Source organism: Panicum virgatum, chromosome 6K, assembly GCF_016808335.1.
Source record: "Panicum virgatum strain AP13 chromosome 6K, P.virgatum_v5, whole genome shotgun sequence".
Taxonomy (NCBI): domain Eukaryota; kingdom Viridiplantae; phylum Streptophyta; class Magnoliopsida; order Poales; family Poaceae; genus Panicum; species Panicum virgatum.
In genome coordinates this window covers 8739349-8766648 of record NC_053141.1, presented here as the reverse complement: position 1 = coordinate 8766648, position 27300 = coordinate 8739349, and the positions used below count along the sequence as shown (strand labels likewise).

At 44.9% G+C, this 27300-nt stretch overlaps 1 protein-coding gene across 1 annotated transcript; it reads right to left on the bottom strand.

Annotated features, from left to right (window-relative positions):
• Positions 1-638: 638 nt before the first annotated feature.
• Positions 639-26590, bottom strand: LOC120713201 (zinc finger BED domain-containing protein RICESLEEPER 1-like). Its single transcript, XM_039999206.1, has 3 exons — positions 26352-26590; positions 2070-2366; positions 639-1432 (listed from the first exon to the last, which is right to left on the bottom strand). The coding sequence occupies exons 2-3, from the start codon at positions 2362-2364 to the stop codon at positions 639-641; spliced, it is 1089 nt and encodes a 362-aa protein (XP_039855140.1). The 5' UTR covers positions 2365-2366; positions 26352-26590.
• Between the last annotated feature and the right edge of the window lie 710 nt (positions 26591-27300).

Sequence of the window (27300 nt, the reverse complement as noted above, 5' to 3'; positions counted from 1 at the left end):
TTTGTGAGTCACTATGCCCTGCTAGGTGCCGCTATTGACTTGTGATTCGGAAATGATTTCCGATCACGACCACCTACACATGAACCTAACGGGTCACACACTTAAGGGGTTTGGAATGTTGAAAAGCTTGCCTGTATGATTGTCTCTAGTGCAAGTGGGAGATTGTTGGTGATATGCCCAAGAGCCCATCATCACAATACGGTTTAAAGGCCAAAGAGGATATTGATCCAAGAGGGATTAGGGTTACTAATGGACCTATGAGATAGAAGCCCATTAGTACACCCTATATATACGAGGGAGGGGCTAGGGGCGCGATAACCAGAGAGCTGCGCCACCTCCTAGCCGCCGCCCCTCCCTCTCTCTCTCGGCCGCCGCCCATGCCGTGCGTGCGGTGCTAGCACACCGACGTCCGGCGTTTTATCCCCGTACGTGTGGACTCCGTGGAGGCGCTGCTGCGACTGCTGCGCTGATCGGCTGCTGGGATCAAGTACGAAGAGCTCGGTTCGTGGGACGTGATCGACTACTTCCTCTACATCGACGCGCGACTTCTTCCGCTGCGCTGCGCGTCTAGTGGTAACGATCTATGATCTTCTACTCGCAAGTATCTTGGGTATATGCAGTAGTGATGCTAGCGTAGCCTACCCGATTACCTTCAGATACTTCACTGAGGCCTCAGCTCCATCAGGAGCCCACACACTTGCTGATAAGGAAATCCGATGGGATAAAAGAGCAATTTTTTCCTTTAGATCAGTCTTTTCTTTCTGAAATAAAAGAGTTAAATACTCTTCTATGTCAATGCTTGAAGCCATGTTAAATGCAGGGTTCAGGCTCTTTGCAAACCTTCTCATTTCTTCATGTTCCACAATTGACAAGGGATAGCCATGTGAAATAATTAATTTAGTTAGCTCTTGATAAGATGCTTGTTGGTCAAATTTCCTGCTCATACCTGCAGCAGTCTGAGCTGATGTGGTATTGTGTTCTGTGGAATTCATCTCATCCATTGCTGGCAAAGTTAGAACATGACGTTCCACTGGGCTTCTATCACCAGAACTGCCCATGAGGAACTTACTAGCATACTCTGCAATCTGAACCTTACCATTTGTCAAGGCTGGTGAAAGCTCATCTTGAAGCCTAGATTTAAAACTTGGTACACTGGACTGGGACAACACACCCTTCTGATGATTTATGCTATTTCCACTTCTTGCTGGACAAGTCTGAGTATGTCGGTTCAAATGACTTCTACCTTTATCTGCACTGAGTCGCTTGTGGCAATGGACACAGTCAGCACCCTGGACTCTCCCTTCAACATAGAATGGTATAAAATCCTTCCATACCTTTGACCTGAATTTGCTATTCTCACTACGGGTCACCAAGTTTATCTCATTAAGTGAATCTGGAAGAATTTTGTCCACTGGCTCTACTTCATTCACCACTATATGCATAGAGTATGAACAGTTCAGTCAGAATATGCACAAAATATGAAAGACATACAATTTTCTAGAAACTGGAGCATAGCTTCATACAGCATACAAATAAGAAAACAACGAAATTTATGAGAAAGCAAAATAACTGATCAACGAGCTGTATAGAATCTATTGTATGCAACTCCGTTTCACAATGCTTCTTTTTTAAGTCCACCATGCAAACAGACTAGGGAGACATACACTAACCAAATACCCTTAACAACACTAATGTAGGGGGTAGAGAATTAAATGTCAAAAAAAGTGTAACAAAATTCTTGATCCTTCAAATGGTAATCATCACGAAATGACAGTTCCCAAGATGAACGAACAAACATTGTTAAACAGACAAGTGCAGAGAGTAATACAAACTAATGATAAAGGCCTAAAAGCTCCCCAACTAGTTAAGAATGCTGAGAAAAGTACTATAAACTTCCACAAAAATGATAACATCTGATTCTCAATCTGGCGCATCTTACCAAATACATGAATGCAGCTTACAAAATACATAAGAATACAGAAAACTGTTATGAAGAGTCTACAGTTGTATTAGTTGCATGGGGATAAATTTGGCATCTCTCTTAAGAGCTAGCCAGTAGCTAAACATACCGTAAGGCAAGTTGGCATCCTGTTGCAGCAGGCCCGGACCGAACCCATCTTTTGCTCGGCAAACTTTCTGGTGCCGCCACAAATGGCTTGTTCCGTTGGACTGCCCATCAGCACCTCTGCAACTCATGTGAATATGGCAGTAGAGGCATTCCGCACTCTGAATCGCTCCATCTACAAAGATGGGCCTGTACTCATCCCAGATCTTAGACCTCTTCTTTCTCAATTTGGTGCCAGTGCCATCAGAGGTTGCCCCTACTTTCATTTCATCACTGTCATGCTCATCCAGGTGATCCATTTCTGCAGATAACAATGAGATATTATTCACTTTCTTGATGGCACGTGGTTAAGCTGCAGAATGGATAGACACCTAGAAAGGTTCTTAACAACATGCAGCGATGGCCAAAAAAAAAAACATCTACATGAAGGCATAGTTGAAATTGCTGCAACTCAGGCAGACATATCAGAATTGGTAACACCTACTCCTTCGTGCTCGCACGTCCGCGCTTCCTGGCTGCTCCAGGACACGTGTCGCCACGCCGCGCGCCGCGTGCCGCAGCGTGTGAGCGAGCGAGCGCTCCGCGCGCATCCTGCCTGCTGCAGGGCGCGTGTTGCCACGCCGCGCGTCGCGCGTGCCGCGACGTGTGAGCGAGCGAGCGCTCCGTGCGGAAGACTGCGCTCGCTGCCCGGTGGGCCTTGCGCTCCGTGGAGCCCGGCTGGCGGTGGCAGCGGCTGCGTGCGGCTGGCGTTGAGCTGGCGTGGGAGGCAAAGCGGCGGGAGACCGCGAGGCGGAGCGGCGGGAGCGAGCGGCGTGCGCGGCATTCGGTCATCGAGTCTCTGGTCAGTGGGGACGCCCGGCTGTGGAGCCCGTATGTCTGTGGCATGGAAGGGAGCGGCGGCCGGGTGCGCAGCTGCGGCTCCGTCGGGTTCCGCGCGCTGGCCGCGTCCCCTACGCATGCGACCGGGAGCAGCCTGCGCTCGCTGTTTGGTGGGGTGCCCTCCTATGGAGCCTAGCTGTCGGCTGCTGCGGCTGTGCGTGGCTGCTGTCCAGCCCTACGGGGCGCTGCGCGGCGCGGTGCACAAGTGGCCAGCCTTGACCTGCCCGTCAGCACGGCCTCGGGACGCAGCGCGCGCCCGCGCTCCTGCGTCTGGATTCCCTCGCCTCACCACGCCGGAACAGTGCCCCCCCACCACGCCACCCGCCGCCGCTGTCTGGTGGGCCGAACTCACGTGGAGCCCCAGTGCCGGTGACCGCGGCTGCCTGGCCTTGCCGGCTGTTGAGGATGGCAGCGGGGGAGGCGGGGCCTTTCCGGCTACCCGGCCTTGGATCTACCTTGGATCCCCTTGCCGGAACAGTGGCCCCCGCCCCCCACGCCGGAATAGTAGCCAGGCGGCGCCTGTCCGCGTTGCCCTCCGCTGCGGCCGCGACGTCCCGTCGGAGCCGGTGGCCGAGACCGCCCCGTCACGTCGGCCTGCTCCCGGAGCTCGAGACCCGGCCCTTATCCCGCCGAGATAAGAGTCGCGCCCCTTCCCTCTCCTCTCCCTCCTCTTGCCCCCTTTCTTCTCCGTCTTGCTTCTCTCTTGGTGTTCTTCATCCGACTGCTCTTTTTCGCCTGCTCCGCAGTCTGAGGATCTGTGAGCCCATGCTCTTCTTGCCGTCGCCGATCTTACCCTTGATTGCGCATTGCTACATCCTAGCATGAGATCTGTTTTTATCCTGATGCTCTGCAGGAACTGGAGCGGCCATGGATCACATCACCTAGGGTTTGGAGCTCCAGCTGCTGGGAGAGGTTGGTTATCCTCTACTACCTCCTCTTGCTTTCTACTGCCATGCCTTGTCTTGGTTGTTTCGCGATTTTCACTAACGGCGATGCTTTTTTGTGAGGTTGCTGCGCCATCCCTTCGATTCCCTACTGTTAGGAAAGCTGTCTTCCCTTTTGGTTCGACTGTGCTCCAGATCTTCAAGGTACACTCGCTGTCCATTTAAACTTCTGTCTTTGTTTAAATGATTTCATTTGTGTTGTTGTTTCCTGCCGATGGGAAACCTGCACATCGCGTAGTCTTTGAGGTCCTAAAGTCTTGAGCTTGATGTTTGTGTGGAGCTGATGTATGTGTAGTGCTATGTAGAGAGCTATCATATCTTGCTGCTCAGTGCTCTGCTCTTTTTTAGTTATATGTGGTTCTTGGTGGATCTTTCGTTTGGAAAAGCTTGTCTGAGGATCACCTCTGCAAAAGTTGTGCAAGTGGTTGTATGTGTAGCTTATGTTGTGACAATCTTTGAACAATTGCTTTGGTGTGGTTTCTTTCATATGTTTCCCAGTATGGCTTGATTGCTTATTGTATTGTCGCTGGTGTGTATTTAACCCTGTATAATGCTCTTGTGCTGGTGTCTCCTAAAGACTTGTTATATGCTTGCTATAGAACAGATTTGTAACTTTGCATTGAGATATTCAGGGTTCATGGCTATAGGCTTTGATGTGTCCACAATTTGTGCCTTTGCAACTTTGAGGCTTCTTTCTTCCTGTATCCTGCTATTGTGGTGGTCTTTTTTAAAAGTTTGTTATATGTCTGCTATAGGACAGTTTGCAAATATCAAGTTTGATTTATATATGGTCTGCGAATATGAAGTTAAGTTTATATATGGTCTGCTATTTCCCCTCTCCATGTGCATTCAGGGTTCATGGCTATAGGCTTTGACGTGTCCACAGTTTGTGCCTTTGCAACTTTGAGGCTTCTTTCTTCCTGTATCCTGCTATTGTGGTGGTCTTTTTTAAAAGTTTGTTATATGCCTGCTACAGGACAGTTTGCAAATATCAAGTTTGATTTATATATGGTCTGCGAATATGAAGTTAAGTTTATATATGGTCTGCTATTTCCCCTCTCCATGTGCAATTCTCTGTCATCTCCGCTTTTCTAGCTTGCTCCTCTTCTCTTTCTTGATTTTGATTTATACCTTTCCTCTTCTTCGTTTCACTTCTCCACTGGTTGCATTAGTCTGAGTCTAAATTGAATGGATGCTGCAAAGAAGTTACACTCTAGCTCTATGGAGTTAGAGATGTCTACTCAGGTTGAATGTCTGCACATCTGCATGCCAGGCATGCACTTGCTTGACATGTTTGGAGTTAGTGTGCTTGCTATTCTGAGCTACATTTACAATTTCTGGTATAGTTATTTTTGATTGGCTGAATTGAATACCATTGAGGGGAACATGAGGCTGTTTCTTTAGATCTATTGGTATTGTTGCTAGCTTGGCCTGTTAATATTTATTTAGTCTGCACTTTGTCATGGACAGCGTTTAAATCTCTAGGATGTATTTTTGCAGACAATATTTGCCTGCTGGTGTTCCTGTAGACTTGGACTCCTTTACTGTTATGTGAACAGTTGGTCGTTGTCGTGAGTTAGGATAGTCAGATGGCAAGTATTGTAATTGAGATGGAGTTTTTAGACAACATGCCAAATTGTATCTTTCATGCTTAGATGACTGCCATTTCATGATCCCTCGTGCAACTTTTATTCTCCTAGCATTATGGCGGTTGCTGATTAAGCTAGCTACGACCTGGAGTGCTTTAGCCTATCAAGTTTGCTGGAGTGCTTTATCCTATCAAGTTTGATTTATATATGGTTGGTAAATATCAAGAAAAATTTATATATGGTCTGCTATATGGTTGCTAGGCTGCTGTTGCTGGGCACAGGCTGGTCCCTGCTTTCCTGCTGCTGCAACCAGTGGTTGTGAAGGTACGCCTTGTTCATCTTTCTTTCATGTCATGTCAGCTCTTTTATACGCAAAATTTTCTGTGTAGTTGTTGCTATTTGGCTTTCTTATTCTTTTATATGCCCTATTTGTTTTTTTTATTATGGAGTGTTGATATTATTGATGCATGTGCTCTGCTGCCCACATGGGAAAGACCCATCTGTAGCTTTGTGATCTCCTTACCTTGCTGCATTAGCCTAGGTGTTTGTCCTCCTTTCTTGCTCTTATGTAGATGGCAGTGCTCCGTGTGAGGCTTGCCTGTAATTGATCTCCTTACCTTGCTGCATTAGCCTAGGTGTTTGTCTGGCATTGCTCCATGTGAGGCTTGCCTGTAATTCTGTGTGCCAGCTCTATACCGCTGTCAGTGTAGGCCTTCTCTATAGGTTTTGTGTCCAGGACATTTCTAATTCTAGATAGCCAAACCTCCTCTGTAGCTTCCTCCTCTTCCCTTTCTTCGTTCTGATTTATACCTTTCCTTTTCTTGATTTCCCCTCTCTATGTGCAGTTCTCTCTCATCTCCTTGTGCTTCTCTAGCTTACTCCTCTTCCCTTTCTTGGTTCTGATTTATACCTTTTCTCTTCTTGATTTCCCTTCTCCATGTGCAGTCCTCTCTCCTCTTCTTCTGCTTCTTTTAGACCTCCCCTCTTATATGTTCGATCATTTCCCTATGCACATTTATCTGAGTAGCAGCAGTGCATCCACATGTTTTATCCAATATGAACTATGTGCTTTCTGATCTTCTTTTTGTTTAGACATGGCTGGGTCTGCGAGTGAGAGAGTGGCGTGTTGTCGTGCCAAAGCCCAAAAAAGGAGGCCTGCCCTACAGAGTGCCCAGCCTGCTTACCCTGTTGCCCCTTCCTTCGGCTTTTCTAGCGAACCTGCTTTTGCTAGCAGCAGTGGACATTCCTGCGAGCCTGACTTGTTTGGTCCATCTAGCCAGCCATATCTGGTGCGCTTAGGCCAGCCTTGTCGCCAGACTCCGGTTCCACCAAGAACAACAAGTGAGTTGGTTTCACACACAAATGATCCATTGAATTAACAGCGAGCTTCAACAACGATCCTTTACTAAACTAAAATGATTAGGAAAACGATCCTTGATGGATTGTCCTGCAAACGTCGCTACGCAAAACCGTCGTTACCGAATCAGTAGGATGCGCTATAAGAGATGCTCTGCTAATGATCCTGCTGCTGCTTTGACAATTCCTCCTGATAAGGCCTCTGTGGACAAACTAAAAGGTCTTCCATCTATCCTTTTAGACCATCTTTTTATTCTTTTACCTGCTAACCATATGACCCTGATCCTACCTTCCGCTCATGTAGAGGCTTATCCAGGCAGATCGTACTACGGTGGCCCATCTGATGAGTGTCTGAAATGTGGTGTTGTATTTTAGTTTCAAGAACGAGTGAAGAGTGTGTCAAACATATCGAAAAGAAAAGTTGTGTACAACCTTTGCTGTAGAGCCGGAAAGATTGACCTAAAACCTTTCAAAAAGCCTCCTCCACCTCTAGCTAGCTTGCTCAGATTCGATGGTGATACGCATTCAAGATGGTTCCTTAGGCAGATAAGATCATACAATTCCCTATTTGCATTCACTTCTTTAGGTGCGCGTGTTGATAAAACGATAAACAATGGTACTGCTCCTTATGTCTTTAAGATAAATGGGGTTGTCCACCACCGTATTGGCTCTTTGGTGCCCTCACGAGGTGCTGAGCCTAAATTTGCCCAGCTGTACGTATATGATGCTCAACATGAGGCACAGAACCGGCTATCCCTTTTCGAAGATGATGGTAGCTCGGCTAACCAGCCCGACCCAGCGATAGCGCTATCCCTTTTACAAATGTTGGATGAGCACAATAGCCTTGTGAAAGCCTTTCGATACGCTAGAGAACGATTAGAGGATGCAGTTGACCAGGCACTAACTCTAAGGTTGCTAGGATGTAATTCTAAACAAGATGTCCAATACAATCAGCCGACCAGTGGTGAAATAGCAGCTATAATAGTCGGTGACTATTCGGCCGATGAATATACCTATGACATTCTTGTCAATACTAAAAACAATTATTTGAAACGGGTTTCCTGCCTGCACCCATGCTACATGTCCCTTCAGTACCCACTTCTGTTTCCCTATGGCGAGCATGGGTTCCACCTTGTCATTAGATACACAGATGCAGACGAGGAAGGCATTACACGTAAATATGTTACCATGCTCGAGTATGGTAGATTTCATATGCACTACAGGCTGAACGAACCAAATCCATATACCTGCTATGGTAGACTGAGCGATCAGCTAATTGTTGACTTCTATTCGACTGTTGAGGGCTCCAGGCTAAAATGGTGTTGACGCTTCTTAAAGCACCAATTTACGTACCGCAAGCGCACGGATCGTGTAGCTTTTCCCTTAGAGTATTCCCCCAAGGTTTATCAATCCACGGAACAAGTGTATTACTATGCTTAACTAAGCACTAATGATGTTGGTAAAAGATCTATATTGAGTGTATGAGTATGAAATAGATCTAATCTAACCAATCTAATCTAATCCAGACTAGTGAGCAATGATAGATGTGTGCACAAGATATGAAGAGCATTTGTCCATAGGGTCTAGGATCACTAGAGATGTAATCGCCAAGCAACGAAGAACGGATCTAATCTACCAAAGGTGTGTTCCAAGATCAAAACCTTTCCCTCCTGCATACTGTCACTACACGAGGATAATCGGTAACGAATCAACAAGTACACGATAGTTGATGTAATCTAAGTAAACCATGCAAGAGCAAAGCAAACCCAAAGTCAAGTCGCGAACTATTAGGCATTAAAGCATCATCAACAAGAATCGTGATAGATCAATCTCATAAAAGATTCGGCAATTACAACTCAAGATCTCCTTACAACCCCATGAACAAACGAGGACTTTACCCCATAAAGCTAAGCGAAGCGTAGTCGATCATGGTGGTGAAATCTCCGGCAAGGGATGGATCCCTTGCTGTCCTCCAACTTGCAGCGGCGCCGAGGGACGATGAGGCCTCCGGTGTCGCCTTTCTCCTGTGTCTAACTCGAATGTATCTCTGGATGCTCTTTCTCTGCGATCTCTGCGATCCTTCCACGATCCCTCTACCGTGCTCTCTTTGACGGCGGCTTCGGGGTATTTATAGGCAGATATGGTCGGTGGTTTTGGTAAAACATAGATTAGGGTTGACGCATACTTCGTGCTGAAGAAAACCGAGACTGATTGGGCTCCGAAAAGGGCTAGGCCGGCCGGCCCAAGGACTCCAGGCCGGCCGGCCTGGGCCTTTTCTGGCCCCTTTCGGTCCCATCTTTCGCGTGTTGAATCTTCCTCTTATTCCTCATCTTAGCCCAGTTGTAACCATGCGTCAAAACATCTCCGAAAATGTCCAATTTCCTGTCAAAATGCAACATGCTCCAAAATCCAGGACAAAATCGAAAACGGTCAAGTTCGGGTGCCAAGTGGCGGGTTAGTACATGAATCATCCCGAAGAATTTACCAAAACAACTCCTAATTGTATAATAAAATGGGTACTTAAGGAGCGCCAACATTCCCCCCATGCTTAGCTTTTGCTCGTCCTCGAGCAAATCAAATCATCAAATCCTTCCATGGGTTGCTCAAGAGTTCTCGAACTGCAAAATTTACTTATGCAAACAAGTCTAACAATATTTCTTCAAACAAAGGTCAGAGGAGCAGCAAGGATAATCATATCATGGGCGTTTAAAAACTCATCCAATATTACTCCACAACTCTTACCTTTAGCCGGCAACTCGAATATCGACAACACTTGCTTTTCTTGCCATCCTTGGAGGTTTTTCTCTCTTTTTTTTAAGAAATAAAATACCCTGCAACAAAGGTTAGACCAAAAATTCTTGCACAAGTCCTTTCATGTCTCTCGATAAAAGTGGCTATCCTATTATTATTTGCAAACTCTCATCTCCCAAAAGTCTCTCAAGTATAAAGTGGGGCTATAGGTGAGGCTTAGCAAAGTATATACATATATTGTCAAATTAAGAAAACCTTCTAATGATTGCTTACCTTCTGAGCCTATGATCATGAGAGTTTCTCCATAATGAAAAGGGTTCAAGGGTAAGAAGATTTAGAATGGTGGACATGTGCAAAGGCATACAAAAAGATTGACTTCAAGGCACAAGCATCGTCCTCGTTGTCGGATTGCACATGGTTGGAATTGAGGATATTGTTCTCAAACAACAAGGTGATATCTCTTTGCACTTCTCTAACCATATAATCCCTTCATTTATTTTTTCTCTTCTCTTATACATTTTTTCTTTTCTCTTTCTTCTTTTTTTCTCTCCCGAACTTTCTCTCTCTGTTCCGAACCTTTTCATAGGACACTTTCTATAAAACATAGATAGGCAAATCTCCAAAGTGTCTCCCTAAATTTTTAGAGCCCGAACTGAGACCAGAGAGGCCTAGGCCGGCCGGCTCAAGGGGTGTAGGCCGGCCGGCCTGGGGCTTTCCCAGGTCGGATTCGGTCCGTCTTTCCAGAACTCCTTCCTTTCTTCATCCCAAAGTTATGTTTTATACAAATCATGCGCATAAATAGAACGTATCCTCACAATTGGGTTGTGGTCAAGGAAGACGATAATAAACAAGATAATCTCGGGTTCGGGTTTTGGAATCCGGTAGATCTCATGAGTTGTTCCAATGAGGAATTCTCATTACCGAATATTGACGGGGCTAGCAATTCAGAGATGAAAAATACGGACATGATCATTGCTCGAAATTAAAACTCCCAAGAGAAAGAAATCCTAACTCAACTCAATGTACATCCAATACTTATGGTGGAACGAATATAGCTTGTGGATGATAGGATTTTTACTCTCAACTTGCCAAGAACTTGATCAACCTTATGTTTGTAGGGGTTTTATTATTTTTATGAAATTAAAGTCCTCCAAATCATGCCTTACTCGCAAGCTTAATCAAAACCAAGCGCTAGATCAAAGCTCAAGTGTGGGTATTAACATGGACGAATAATCTACTAAGCTCCACAAATATGAAATAAATTTCATGACAACGCTCGTGAACAATTGCTTTAAAGAAAATAAAGTAAAAACAAAAAGAAAGACTCTTTTTATTTTGTTTTCATGACTCAACACTAATTTAAGACTCACTCTCGCACATGCGAAAAATAAAGCACACAACGCTAGACTATGACTCTCACACATGCGAAATTAAAGACACGCACACGACGAACTTTCGAGTAAACAAAGACTAACAAAATTCAATCTACGAGTCATCACACCTTCCCCCCATGCTTAGATTATGTGGCGTCCTCGTCGCAATGATATAAAAGACGGGTGTGACGCTCGCCGGTATTCTCAACGGCACCTCGGGCAATTGCATCTTGGACGCCCTCCTCCTTGCTTTTGTAGATCTCTGACCATCCCGAATAACTTCCTTATGTTGCGGACAAGGAAGTTGTAGTCTCTCTCAACCAAGCTCTCGATGTCGTCCATCCTTCGATCCATTGCCACGATTCGATCGTGACACCTATCGATGGTGGTGCGGAGATCTGCGATTTCATTGCGGCACTTGAAACAGCACCCGAAGTTATGCCCGCCGTGGTTGGCGCTGTCGTCTTCGGGTTCGTCATCATCCTTCTTCTTCTTGCCGCTATCACCTCCGGAGGGGTCGTCTTCCTCTTTTCTATCCTCTTCGGCCCACCCCGGCCAATCATCATCGTAGTCACGACCGGTGGCACCCCATGAACCAGGGCTCATGATGCTCTCCCAATCGCTGTCCCCCGCATAATCCTTCGGCTCCGGGGTGTGCTCGATGTAGTTCTTTCTTTTGACTCCGAGGAGGCACAAGGAACGCCTAGGTGCGGGTGGCTTTTTGTCTTGTCGCTTCTCGCCTTCGTCTTCATCGTCGCTGATGACGACGACCACCCTTTGGGCTTGAGCTAACTTCTCATTGTACCATTGAAGGCCCTTCCCTCCGACGCTCATCCTTGCTTGAGTATTGAATTTCTTCGGAGGGGCTTTCGCTTCACATCGCTTTGCTTCGACAAGGAGGGGCTGCGCACCGGTTGCCGAGATGGGGCTAGGCGTCTTTGGCGTGGGGGTGTCGGGCGTCCAACCCCTCTCCTCGATCTCCATTGCTGCAATCATGGCTCTTGCGCTCGCTGGACCGGCCATTGTCGAAGTCTCTCACGAGGTGGTGGTGTAGATTGAAAAGTATGAGAGAATAGATCTACCCCGCACCTCTATTTAAGTCCCGAAAAGACTTGGACGAGAAGTCCAATATCTCTTCGGTTTTGGTATGCGAAATCTATAAGGCACAGGTTTGAAATTTCCTTATCTCGTACCTACCAAAAATTGAGATCGATTCTCACACGAGGAGGCTTAGGCCGGCCGGCCTAGGGGTGTTGGGCCGGCCGGCCCAAGGGGTTTTTCAGCCCCCTGGACTCCAACTTTTTTCGAGGTGCACACCAATAAATTAGAAGCCTATGTTTTACTCAAAGTTCATCCAGAATAGAAATAAAACTATGAAAATAAAATCTAAAAGAGAATATTTACAAACTTACCTTGCTTAACGTCGTTAGGCTTGACGTTCCGGTTCCTCATCCATGGTGTATATGTCAATGTAATAAAGGGGCACGACGTCGGGCTCCAAGAATACCTTTAGTCGCTGTCCGTTCACCACATATTGGTCGCCTTTCGCATCCATGATTGTCACCGCTCTCGTGGGTGAAACCGAGTGTACGACGTATGGTCTATCCCATTTGCTTCGCAATTTTCCTTTGCCAAAAAGTTTGAATCTTGAATTGTAGAGTAGGACCTTGTCTCCTTCTTTGAATTCCTTGTTTTGTAATCGTTTGTCGTACCATCTCTTCATCCTTTCTTTGTAAATTGATGCACTATTGTACGCTTTCAATCTTAACTCCTCCAATTCGCTTATTTGGATTCTCCTTTTAATTCCAGCGGCTTCTGCATCAAAGTTCATCTCCTTCATCGCCCAATACGCCTTATGTTCTAGCTCAACCGGCAAGTGGCATGTTTTTCCATAAACAAATTGATAAGGAGTCATACCAATCGGGGTTTTGTGTGCCGTACGATATGCCCATAGTACATCATCTAGTCTCTTCGGGCAATCTTTTCCTCCTTTTACCACGGTCTTCTTTAAAATTTCCTTCAATTGCTTGTTCGAAGTTTCTGCTTGTCCGTTTGTTTGGGGGTGATAAGCCGTGGACACTCTATGTTCAATTCCCAATTTCTTCAAGCATTTACCAAAGTCTTTGCCCGTGAAGTGTGTTCCTCCATCGCTTATCAAGATTCTCGGGACGCCATATCGAGGGAAGATTACCGATTTAATCATGTGTGTGGACTCCTCCGTTGATGCCTTCTGGCATGGCATAGCTTCAACCCACTTAGAAACATAGTCCACCATCACCAATATATGCTCAAACCCATGTGAGTTCACAAATGGTCCCATGAAATTGATTCCCCAGACATCAAATAGATCTATTTGCAAATTGTAGTTCAATGGCATGGCATTCCTTTGCGAGATATTCCCCGTCCTTTGGCATTCCGGACAAGTCGAAACAAATCTTTTCGCATCTTCATGCATCTTGGGCCAATAGAATCCACTAGCCCATACCTTAGCTTGAGTTCTAAAGTGCCCATAATGTCCTCCATATCCCGACGAGTGACACTTCCTTAGAACTTCTTCACGTTCCTCCCTTGGTATGCATCTTCTTAGGACTCCATCTTCTCCATATCTATATAAGTATGGTGGATCCCAATAGTATTTTCTTCTTTCCGTGATCACTCTTCTCTTTGCATTCTTGTCCATGTGATCCAAGGGCATCCCTTTTATTGCCCTTATTATTTCATTCATCCAACTATCTTTGTCGAGAATTCTATATAGGTGATCATCTGTCATTTGATCCTCGATAGGTTCTTTTCCATCATCTCCATGGTTCATCCTTGATAGGTGGTCGGCCACAACATTTTCTGCCCCTTTCTTGTCCCTTATCTCCATATCGAATTCTTGTAGCAATAGGATCCATCGAATCAAGCGTGGTTTAGCATCTTTCTTGGATAAGAGATACTTGATTGCCGCATGGTCGGTATAAACTATCACCTTAGAGTTTACTATGTATGATCTGAATTTTTCGAAGGCGAATACCACGGCAAGCAATTCTTTCTCCGTTGTTGCATAATTAACTTGGGCTTCATTGAGAGTCTTGCTTGCGTAGTAGATAGCATTTACCTTCCCCTCTTTCCTTTGTCCAAGAACGGCTCCTACGGCGTAATCGCTTGCATCACACATGATTTCAAAAGGTAGATTCCAATCCGGAGGTTGCATGATAGGAGTACTTATGAGGGATTGCTTGAGTGTTCGAAATGCGTGAAGACAATCACTATCGAAGATGTACTCCACATCTTTTTGGAGAAGTTGTATCAATGGCTTGGTGATTTTCGAAAAATCCTTTATGAACCTCCTGTAAAATCCGGCATGACCGAGGAAGCTCCTCAAAGACTTGATGTCCGTAGGTGGTGGCAACTTCTCCACGGTCTCTATTTTTGCTCTGTCCACCTCTATCCCTCTCTCGGAGATAACATGATCGAGAACAATTCCTTCTTTCACCATGAAATGACACTTCTCCCAATTAAGCACAAGATCAACCTCTCCACATCTTTTAAGAACTTTCTCTAAATTTCCCAAGCAATTATCAAAGCTAGTACCATGCACCGAGAAATCATCCATGAATACCTCCATAATCTCTTCTATGAAATCTGAAAATATAGCCATCATGCACCTTTGAAAAGAAGCGGGCGCATTGCACAATCCAAAAGGCATCCTCCGATATGCAAAAGTTCCATACGGGCAAGTAAACGTGGTCTTATATTGATCATCCGGATGAATAGGTATTTGGAAGAATCCCGAGTATCCATCAAGGTAACAAAAGTGTGAATGCTTTGCCAACCTTTCTAGCATCTCGTTAATGAATGGTAGTGGAAAATGATCCTTCCTCATTGCCTTATTCAATTTTCTATAATCGATGCACATCCTCCATCTCGTGATGGTTCTTTGCGGTATCAATTGCTCCTTCTCATTTTTCACAACCGTGAGTCCTCCTTTCTTCGGAACGCAATGCACGGGGCTTACCCATTCACTATGTGGCACGGGGTATATTATTCCGGCATTCAACAATTTGATAACCTCTTTCTTCACCACATCACGCATAGCATGGCTCAACCTTCTTTGATGCTCTACGACCGGCTTGTATTGCTCCTCGAGTTGTATACGATGTGTGCAAAAAGCGGGGCTAATACCTTTCAAGTCGTTAATCGAGTAGCAGATCACCTTTTTGTGCTTCTTCAATAAATTCAGCAACTTCTACGTCTCTTCCGGGCTCAATTCGTTGCTAATAATCACCGGAAAAGTCTTGCCATCTCCTAAAAATTCATATTTCAATCCCTTGGGGAGTGGCTTCATCTCAATGTCGGGCGCACCATCCTCTTCTTGATCTAACTCTCCAATGTCTTCAAATTTTTCTTTCTCCAAATTCCCGTATTGCGGCTTCAACTCTTCCATTGTTTCCACTAGTTCTCCGTCTTGATCATCTTGAGCGTCTCCATTCTCCAAAGCGCGTTGGAGAGGATCCCTGAAAGAATCAATGGAACGAATGCTCTCTACCTCTTCATTATCAAGAGGTAGAGGTGAAGCAAAAGACGGTTTTGAATGAAATTCAAAAGTGCGCTTCTCTCCATCTAGATCAAAAGTGACAATCCCTTTTCCAACATCTAGAACAGCATTTACTAATTTGAGAAAGGGTTTTCCAAGGATTATGCCTTCATGCTCATCATCACTAGCATTAATCACAAAAAAGTCGGTAGGAATTTTTTTACCCGCTATGGCAACATCTAGATTTCTAAGCACTCCTAGCGGTTTGATTAATCTACTATCTCCCATGATCAATTTAATGATTGTGGCATCTAGGTTTGATGTTCCGTTAAAAAGCTCAACATAAACTTTGGAACTCATCACACTAACATGGGCGCCAACGTCACATAAAACATTGCAACATTTTATTCCTTCTATTATGCAATCAACACGAGGTGTGTGTGATGGGTTACCTTCGCCTTGATCGCTTCCAATCGCATATACTTGGGCTATGTGCGCGTAGGGTGACGATTCCGAGTTCACTCCTAGGGTCCTTTTGATCTCCAGCACTTCGTCTAAGTCAATCTCTTCCTCTTTTTCTTCAAAGAGTTTCCGAATAATATCACCAGCCGATTCCTTGCCAAATGTATATCCCGTGTGATTATCCGGCGGGAAGTCTTCCGCTATCACCTTCGCCATTCCTCGCTGATTTGGATGCGGTCTTGCTTTGTCGAATAATCTTCCGAAGTCAATTGGTATCCAATCCATTTGCTCGAATTCTCTTAGCGATTTGGCGGTGCCCATGGTTCTTCCTTTCTTTTCCGGGTCGTCTTTTGTTGCACTCCGGATTGATGCTTCTTCATCGTGGTTTGTCTCTATGACTTTCCCATGCTTCGGTTGTTCTTCCTTCACTTCTGATACCTCTTTTCTGAAAATTCCAGCAAGCACCCGCACTTGAGATTCTTCCTCGGAGCTTGCCGAACATCATTTTTCAAAATCTCTTCGCATGGCCGCACCCTTGCTGATTTTTTGTAGGAGTTGGGCGGCTTCCGTGAGTGTTTTCTCCATGAGATCTCCTCCTGCACACATTTGAACAAACTGCATACACTCGGGGGTTAGGGAAAAGTAAAAAGTATGCAAGAGTACTTCACCGGAAAATCCGAGCTTCGGTCCTTGTTCAATCAATCCATTGAATCTATCCCATGCTTGATCTATCCCTTCTTCTTCTCCTTGCGCGAAGTTGATCACTTGCTTCCGAATATGTTGAACCTTGCTTAACGGAAAGAACCACTCGCAAAATTTCTTCATCAAGTCATCCCAATTTCCTTTTATCTCGAATGATGCAAGTGCAAACCATCTTCTCGCTTCTTCCGCAAGTGAGTATGGGAAAAGATTCCATCTAAACTAAGCTAGCGGAACTCCGTCTTGTTGTACCATATTGCATAGCATTGTGAACCACTTGATATGTCTATATGGGTTGTCCGTCTCATCTCCTCTAAAGGGGTTTGCCACCGCCATCTTGATGATTTGAGGCTTGATCTCGTACTCGGTGGCTCGCAACACCGAATCTGATTTTTGCATGTCGAAGTCCTCCGATCACGGGCTTGCATAATCCCTTAGTGATTTTTTTCCTTCCTCCACGTGTTGAATGAGATGGCCCATCTAGACAATCAAAACAAAAACAAAAACAAAAATTTTCTAGAGAAAAAGGTTAGGTGTTAGTAACCAACAAAATTAATACAAAGTTAAACATAGCAAAATCGTTTGTTCCCCGGCAACGGCGCCAGAAAAGCTTGTTGACGCGTCTTAAAGCGCCAATTTACCTACCGCAAGCACACGGATCGTGTAGCTTTTCCCTTAGAGTATTCCCCCAAGGTTTATCAATCCACGGAACAAGTGTATTACTATGCTTCACTAAGCACTAATGATGTTGGTAAAAGATCTATATTGAGTGTATGAGTATGAAATAGATCTAATCTAACCAATCTAATCTAATCTAGACTAGTGAGCAATGATAGATGTGTGCACAAGATATGAAGAGCATTTGTCCATAGGGTCTAGGATCACTAGAGATGTAATCGCCAAGCAACGAAGAACGGATCTAATCTACCAAAGGTGTGTTCCAAGATCAAAACCTTTCCCTCCCGCATACTGTCACTACACGAGGATAATCGGTAACGAATCAACAAGAACATGATAGTTGATGTAATCTAAGTAAACCATGCAAGAGCAAAGCAAACCCAAAGCCAAGTCGCGAACTATTAGGCATCAAAGCATCATCAACAAGAATCGTGATAGATCAATCTCATAAAAGATTCGGCAATTACAACTCAAGATCTCCTTACAACCCCATGAACAAACGAGGACTTTACCCCATGAAGCTAAGCGAAGCGTAGTCGATCATGGTGGTGAAATCTCCGGCAAGGGATGGATCCCTTGTTGTCCTCCAACTTGCAGCGGCGCCGAGGGACGATGAGGCCTCCGGTCTCGCCTTTCTCTTGTGTCTAACTCGAATGTATCTCTGGATGCTCTTTCTCTGCGATCTCTGCGATCCTTCCGCGATCCCTCTACCGTGCTCTCTTTGACGGCGGCTTCGGGGTATTTATAGGCAGATATGGTCGGTGGTTTTGGTAAAACATAGATTAGGGTTGATGCATACTTCGTGCTGAAGAAAACCGAGACCGATTGGGCTCCGAAAAGGGCTAGGCCGACCGGCCCAAGGACTCCAGGCCGGCCGGCCTGTGCCTTTTATGGCCCCTTTCGGTCCCATCTTTCGCGTGTTGAATCTTCCTCTTATTCCTCATCTTAGCCCAGTTGTAACCATGCGTCAAAACATCTCCGAAAATGTCCAATTTCCTGTCAAAATGCAACATGCTCCAAAATCCAGGACAAAATCGAAAACGGTCAAGTTCGGGTGCCAAGTGGCGGGTTAGTACATGAATCATCCCGAAGAATTTACCAAAACAACTCCTAATTATATAATAAAATGGGTACTTAAGGAGCGCCAACAAATGGATAGCTGACCACCAAAAGGAACTGCGTTATGAGTCTGTTCAGGGAATAGCTGATGCGATTGACAAAGGTTTAACTTCCGCGGACTCTGTTGGCGGTGTAACAGTTGTTCCTGCAACCTTCACTGGGGGTAGAAGGTACCATGTAATGAACTATCAGGACGCAATGGCCATATGCAGAGTCTTTGGACCTCCAGATCTTTTTGTGACTTTTACATGCAATACAAAATGGAGAGAAATAGTTGATGCCCTTCGTTATGAGCCAGGCCAATTACCATGCGATCGATCTGATTTAGTTGTGCGAGTTTTTCATATGAAAATTGACGAGTTCATAGAAGATATAAGAGAGGGCAGGACCTTTGGCGCTGTCCGGGCAGGTAGGCGTCCATATGATCTGCCACTTATTGCCAAATTTCTATGCTTCTTGTTAGCATGCCTAACCAGCGCTATTAATCCTGCAGTTCTATACACGGTAGAGTTCCAAAAGTGTGGCCTTCCCCATATACATTGCCTTGTATGTATGGCTGGCTGATTCAGATTCACACTTTAACGCTTCCACCATTGATAACTTTATCTGTGCAGAGATACCTGACATAGAGCTTGACCCACTTGGTTATGCATTAGTTGATGAATTCATGATACATGGCCCATGTGGCAATGTCAATAAAAAATGCCCGTGCATGAAGGATGATAAGTGCTCGAAAAATTTCCCTAAGGCTTTCCAAGAAGAAACTATAGTAGATGACTTTGGCTTCACTATCTACCGACGTAGGGAAGTTGGTAGACATGTGATCAAGAATGGTGTTAGACTCGATAATAGAAATGTTGTACCATACAACATGAACCTTCTTAAGAAATACAATGTCCACATCAATGTTGAATGGTGCAATAAATCGAATATGATTAAGTACTTGTTCAAATATGTCACTAAGGGAAGCGATAGAGCAAAAATTTACTTCGAGGTTACTTCGAAAACAGCTAATGCCTCTCCTGGCCTTGGCTTGGCTCCACGCAATGAGATTCAAGAATACATAGATGCTAGATACCTATCTGTTTGCGAGGCCTTATGGCGTACCTTTGAATACGATATCCACTACAGAGTACCTCCAGTAGAGCGGATGTGTGTTCATCTTCCTGGAATGAACCATGTCCGTTATGAGCCGGGGGCTGATTTGCGAGCTTTGCTTTCTAGCCCAGTAGCAAAAAGCACGATGCTAACTGCGTGGTTTGATGCTAATGCAAAATACAGTGATGCTAGAAACCTGACCTATTGTGATTTCCCCAAAGAATGGACTTGGGTTGCTTCTGACCGTTACTGGCGGAAAAGGGCACCTTGTGCCAAAATTGGGTGCATGTATTACGTGCATCCAACCGCTGGAGAGCTCTACTATTTGCGCATTCTCTTGATGATAGTTAAAGGTGCGACAAACTACGCTGATGTGCGAACCTTCGATGGTAGGGTGTACAACACATACCGAGAGGCATACGAGGCAAGAGGGTTGCTAGAGAGTGACAATGAGTGGATCTTGTTGTTTGATGAGGCTATAGTCTCAGCATCAGCCAATCAGCTTAGGCATTTGTTTGTCACTGTTGTGCTTCACTGCTCTGTCGGCAATGTTCGTGCTTTATTTGATAAGTACTGGCTTTACCTTACCGATGACATACGCAAAGGACTGATAAATGCACTTGGCAACCCTGGATACGTTGTTCCACATGAGCAACTGATGAACATTCTTATACTAAAACTAACAAAAATGTTTGCAAACTGTGGGGGAACATAGCCACATACGGTTTGCCAAGTTTGACAATACAAACCTATGGTCTGTATGATAACCGACTAATTAACGATGAGCTCGATACCGAGCCTTTGATGCTATCCATGCACGCTTCATCTTTACTGTCGCAGCTAAACTCTGACCAAAAAAACATTTTCGAACGGATCACGAATTGCGTTTTAAACGGGACAGCTGGTTTTTTTCTTTGTGTGTGGTCATGGGGGGACTGGAAAAACATTTCTATGGAATGCTGTTATAGCGAAACTCCGGTCTGAAAAAAAAATTGTGCTCGCTGTTGCATCATCTGGGGTGGCTTCCTTGCTGTTACCTAGAGGACGCACTGCACACTCAAGATTTAAAATACCATTTGACATAACTGAAACTGCAGTATGTGGCATCAAAAGGGGTACTATGCTTGCCGAACTTTTACATGTAGCATCACTTGTTATATGGGACGAGGCCCCAATGACCAACCGGCGTTGTTTCGAGGCATTGGATAGAACAATGAAAGACATCCTGTCCGAGCATAAACCCGACAATGCCATGCTTCCTTTTGGAGGCAAGCCTGTCATTCTTGGCGGCGATTTTCGCCAAATCTTACCAGTGGTGCGAAAGGGTTCGCGTGCAGCTGTGGTTGGTGCATCAATTACGAACTCTAGGCTATGGAAGCATGTGGCTCTGCTTAAACTGCATACCAACATGCAGCTGCGGGACCCTTCATTGCAAGGGCACCAGCGCGATGAGCTGCAGCGCTTTAGTGAATGGATCCTAGCCGTTGGTGACGGTACTGTCCATGCCGAGAGGATAGGGGATGAACGCGAGCCCTCATGGGTTACTATTCCTGACGATCTACTAATTCACACCGAGGGTGACAAGATTGTTGCTCTTGTATCCGAGGTCTATCCTGGTTTGCTAAGATGCTATCGTGATCCTACATATTTAGCTTCCCGAGCCATTGTGTGCCCAAATAACCAAACAGTTGATGAAATCAATAGCTACATTGTCTCCATGCTACCTGGCGATGCTATGACATATATAAGCTGCGACACCATATCAAAAACATCCGAGCAGATTCCTGATTTTGACATCTTGTATCCCGTTGAGTTTCTAAACTCTATTGAAGCAAATAATTTCCCTACACATAAACTTGTGCTTAAAAGAGGAACCATAGTGATGCTGTTGCGGAACTTAAATCAAAGTATGGGCCTTTGCAATGGGACTTGGCTCCTTGTTACTGAACCTGGTCAGCGCCTTTTACAGTGTGTGATGCTAACAGGGACGCATGTCGGAGATACCATACTTATTCCTAGGACAGCTCTTAACACAACTGATGTAAAATGGCCATTCACTTTGCAGCGCAGGCAGTTCCCTGTATGCGTGTGCTATGCGATGACAATTAGTAAAAGCCAGGGCCAAACCCTATCAAGGGTAGGCCTTTATCTAAAAAAACCTGTGTTTACGCACGGGCAGTTGTATGTTGCGATTTCAAGAGCCACGTCTAGAAGCGGACTTAGGATTTTGATCGAGAACGATGATGGAACGTGTGGATTGCAGACTCGGAATGTGGTGTATCGAGAGGTTCTTGCTGCCGCTGATGCGGCAGCAGCCTAGACCTTCGCACTGCAATGTCTTTTGTTGTACATATATTTTGTGGGCTTATATGCTTCTATTTTGAGATGCCTGCTGTGCAAGAAACCCTTCTACCTTTTGCTGATTTATGCCTAATACCAATAGGCAATGATTCTTTGCATTTTGCTAAGGTCCTGTTCTTGATTGGATGGTGTCCTTTGTATTTATTGCCCATGCTCTGTTCATATTGCCTGCCTATGTTCACATACAGCGAACTCTTTTCTTGTCTTTTGCAGATGGCAAACCTGCTTCTTCCAAACCTTTTGGCTGGGAACTGCAGCGATCGCGTGTGCGTTCGCGTTTCCAGATCCTGGAACTTCTATGACACTAATAACGAAACAAAGCTCCTTCACGCTGACATGGTTCTCATTGATGAGGAGGTGCAGCTCTGATCTGCTCCTTAATATACCCTTTCAGTCCTTGTTATCTGTTGTTAACTAGTACTTATGGAACTCTTATTTTTTTCCCCAACAGGGTAATAGCATCCATGCTCAGGTCTACCCTCCAGCTGATGAATTGTTCAGGACCCGCGTCAAGGAAGGAGGTGTCTACACCTTCTCCTACTTTCGGGTCAGAACCTCCAACATCTACTACAAGCCAGTAGAAAATGACCAGATGCTTGTGTTCACAAAATGGACCAAAGTGGAAGAAGTTCTTGCTGTTCCTCCTGCTTTTCCAATGTATGCCTACTCACTTGCCTCACCAGAACAGCTTCAAGCACGTATTGACACCAGGACGCAGTTCACAGGTAAACAAACCTCTTCCTGGTGTGTGTATTCATCTTACAGTATTGACACTGGTATATTCCTCCATACATGCCCTGTTTAACCGATGGATGTTTCTCCACATAGATGTTATTGGAGTCATAACTGCCATTTCAATGGGACAACACAAACAAAGCTAAGGCAGGGCAACAGCACCAAGAGGACCATCACTATACAGACACCAAGGTGATTTTATTGCTCAATATATACTTATTCACATTCTGCCATTTCAGCCTAATTTTGCTACTCTATGATAGCATAGAGAGCCTGTCACACCAATAGTTATAGGAACATGTTTAGATGGCTATATCTAACTAAGCCTTTCATCGATGCTGTAGCAACATCCTCTTAGATGTCGTGCTTTGGTCAGAGTGTGCCACAGCTTTCCCAGCGGATGAAGTCCACAAAGATGGTCAGACTTCTCCACAGGTAGTACTGTTTGTTGGTACTCTTGTCAAAAGCTTTGGAGGGATGTCCCTGTCTGGGAGTTCACCTTGCAAGTGGTACATCAATCCTGACATTCCTGACACAAGGAAGCTTCTAGCTAGGTGCTATGCTCATATAGACAGTCACATTTTTAGATTCCCAGTATTTATTCAATGGCTTCTAATAGCATCTTACCTCCTCTTTCCTGACAGCGCGAAGACAGGGTATAAGCCAATTGTTTGGTCTGAGGGCTCAAGTGCTGCTGTCCAAAAAGAACCTACTCAGGAAAAAAAAATCTCTGAGATTTTGGATCTCAATCCATTTGAGTATCAGGTACAAACTTCAAACCCTTCACGCATTCCATGCTACTTCCATACTGTCCTTCTGCTATCAGGGTTTTATTAGAAGCTTTTAGGTGTACTCTCATTAAGGAATTTATTGTAAGCTTCATTCTCTTCTGACTCATGTTGCTATATGCAGAAAACTGAGTTTATAGTCACCGTGACCGCAAGGAAGATCGGCAGCAACTGGTGGTACAATGTGTGCAAGAAATGCATGAAGACAACAAAGCGCCACAGCGATTACAAGTGCACAGGTCCTAAGTGCAACTACATTGGGATGCCCAATCAAAGGTAAGTTATCTGCATATCAACTTATCATGCTTCTTGACCAGATACTTTATGTTGCTTATTCTGATCTTATCAACGATAGGTTCAAGCTATCCATACTAGCTGGTGACAACACAGCTAATGTCGAGTTCATTCTGTTTGGGAGGCAAGCTCAGCGACTGACAAGGAAATCAGCTGACACCCTTGTGGCTGAAAACCCAGCTGACTTCATTCTAGATGAGCTTACAAAGCTGCTTGAGAAGACGTTCACATGGATAGTAAGCTTTACTGATAGTACAATAGATTCTAGCACCATTACACTTCAGGACAACACAGTGGTCGGAGAAGTCGGTCAAGAAGGCTCTATCATTCCAGCGATGCCAGCAACATCCCAGACATCTTCACTCATGCTGTCAGAAGGTGCCACTGCCAGCATGCATGGCACTTCTCACCAGGGCACTTCTCAATAGAGCCAGGCTCTTCCTATGTCACCAATTGCTGCCTGCTCTGATGCTAGCCATGCCTCCTACGCCTCCCCGGTCAGGCCTGCCTTACCTACCTCTGATGCACCGCAGACTCCACAGAGTGTGAAGAGCACGGCTAATTACAAGGTACACGCTACTCAATTTGTTATAAACTACATGCTGCTGCTTACAGAACACACTGCTGACCGCCTTTGCATCTGTTGTCCTAGGACAAGTCTGAAAATCCTGCTATGAAGCCTTCTAAGAGTGCTCTGGTGCCACAGAAGCCCTTCACTAGGAAAAGGTTAGCCATCCTTACAAATTCTCACATAGACACACGCCTCTCTACAAATGCTTATGATGCTGCTTATAGGTCCCGTCCAACGAGCAAAGGAAACGTGGCCAAGAAGCTCCAGATTGATGATGAGGCCGAAGAAGACGACGGTGGCAGCTGTGGGGGTGCACCCTCTGCGGATCAGCAAAGGTGCCCTTTCTATGTCTCTTCTTTAAGTCAAAGGCTTAGCCTCTGCACCCTGGCAAATATGCTAATGTTCCTTTCAAACCAGTCATGTAGTCCAGTCTTATATATCTGCTCACATACCTTTGCTCATGAACAAACTGAAAGCTGATCTGCGAAGCTTCCATGAGCCTTCCTGATTTATAGACCAAAAGATGGATATAGGCATATGCATCCTGCATTTTTTTCTTGCTGAGTTTATGAAACAGATGGTTTCTCTGCTCCTTCCCGATCAAATTAGCTGCTGCCTAATTTCTTAGAATACTTTGTTGGTATGTGAATGTTCAAGTGAATTAGACATGTCAGGTTAAATGTAAATTTGAAAATTGTAGCCTAGGTGGCTGTACTTGCTATACTACTGCAAGACTGTTAGGGTCTTGGGGCTTTCATGGTAATTGTGATAGATGATAAATTGTTTTGGTACATAGCTTGTGTTGTTTATTCAGGATAGAGTCATGTTGCTCAGCGATGTGAATAAATATTAGTGATTTGGGCTTTCAGAGTTGTTTTGATGCATTCCCTGGAATCAGGTCCATCACTGCAAATTCTATGTTCCTAGGATACATGTGCTAAGCCTGGAATGAGCTAGCTATTCTAGGTAGTCCAGGATATCTCCAGCATATTATAGCAGAATATGGCAAGTATCTTTATTTACACATTAGATGAGAACCCTACACCGTGTTTTGCATGCTTCTTTTACATCACCATGGTAGATACATGTTGGAAATTGAACTTCTGTCATTTTGCAGCCCCAGCAAGGAGGCATGAGCAGACAAGCTCATGCTCATTTTGCTGCTCCGCGTTGCAGTCCACTTTTAAGTGTCTTTTGTCTGTGTCGACGCATCATCTTCGTCAGCCTGTGCCTGCAACATGTGTAGCATTTTGATTACGTTTCTCTTCCAATGACGATTCAGGTTAGTATCAAAAGCTACCGGGTAGGCTGCTTAGTAGCTATTGATACTGGTTATGCCATTTATGGTGATCGGATGTGCTGTAATTATGATGTTCTAGATGCCGCACAAACACCAAAAAATCGGTAGGATGGTTAGGTGATCGGATATGCTGTAATTTTATGTTTGAAATTGCCGGACAACCACCTCGGATCTTATGAGTACGGTAGCCAGGGTGGATGGATGTGCTGTAATATTCATCATTTAAGTGCCGAACAAACACCTAGGCAAGGTGGATGGATGTGTTGTAATGTTAATCATCTAAATGCCAAACAAACACCTTCGATTATAAGCTGCTCGGATGTGCTGATTGCCTTTTATTTTCGTACACGCTTTTTGATTGTTTGTATGATAGGGCTAGGGCGCGCATCGCGCGCCGAAGGTTCTAGTAACTACAAAAGCTAACACATGGTGTCCTCTAAGTGACTCCAACTCTCCAAGCTCCCAACTTCCTCAAAGACTGAAAGCCTCAGTAACCAACCCCCCACCCCCACCCCACCAAAAAAACAGATGCCGCCGCTCTGCAGCCCAGCTGTTCGGCTGCACAGGTCCAGCCGAACGGCTGGTGAAGAAGCCGCACGCCGCCGCACTCTCGGCGCTGGGGGCACCCGCAGGGAGCACCATCCAGCCGCTGTTGTTTCCACCAGCAATTGGCAGCCAGCCGCCGCTGTTTTCAAACGTAAGAGTAGACCCAGCAGTTACTGTTCCACCAGGCGAACCATCCAATCCAGCGAACCATCCGAAAGACTTACCACTGCTCCTGCGGGAAGGTCGAAAAGTTCCCCGCGAAATGGCAGCCGGAGTCGTCGAAATTGGAGTGGATTGGCAGATCGAGGCGCACGATCCGGCAGGGACGACGAGCAGGGGAGGAGATGGGGATTCGGGTAGGGCTAGGGTTGGACCTGGATGGGTGGGTTGGTGGGTGGTGAGCTCGTTGGGAGCCCGACCCAGTTCATCATCTGGGCTCAAGCGAGATCTGGATGGGCTCTGAGCCTCCTCAGGACGTAGAGAGAAAAATAACATGGGCCGGGAGAAAAAAGTCTATATCACCCCCTCACCTATGGGGAGTGGACTCTGTAATCCCTTAAATTATGAAATGGTCTAAATCACCCCCTGAACTTTTCAAAACCGGTCAAATTACCCCTAAATCAGTTTTGAAAAATCATAGTAAATCACAAAAAAATCATAAAATAGAAAATCCAATTGTGTTAGACTCCAAATGAGTAGATCTACACAATGAACATATAATATGTTATGTTTTAGTACAATTTTTTATAGCTATGAAGAAAAACATAGATCTAAAGCTATAACAAAAAATATACTAAAGCATATCATATTATATGTTCATTGGAAAGATCTACTCATTTGGAGTCTAACACAATTGGATTTTTTATTTTATGATTTTTTTTGATTTACTATGATTTTTCAAAACTATTTTAGGAGATATTTGACCGGTTTTGGAAAGTTTAAGGAGTGATATAGACTATTTTATAGTTTGGGGGTTATGTAGTCCACCCCCATAGGTGAGGGGATGATATAGACTTTTTCTTGGGCCGGGAAGAAAAAAATGTCGTAGCCACGCATTGAGGCTCAAATTGTTAAACTGTTTGGGGATATTTGAAGTTCGCAACCCCTAAAAAAATGAAGTTTGCAGCACTTAATTTTTTTGTTAAACACAAACAAAACTTATTTTTGGAAAAT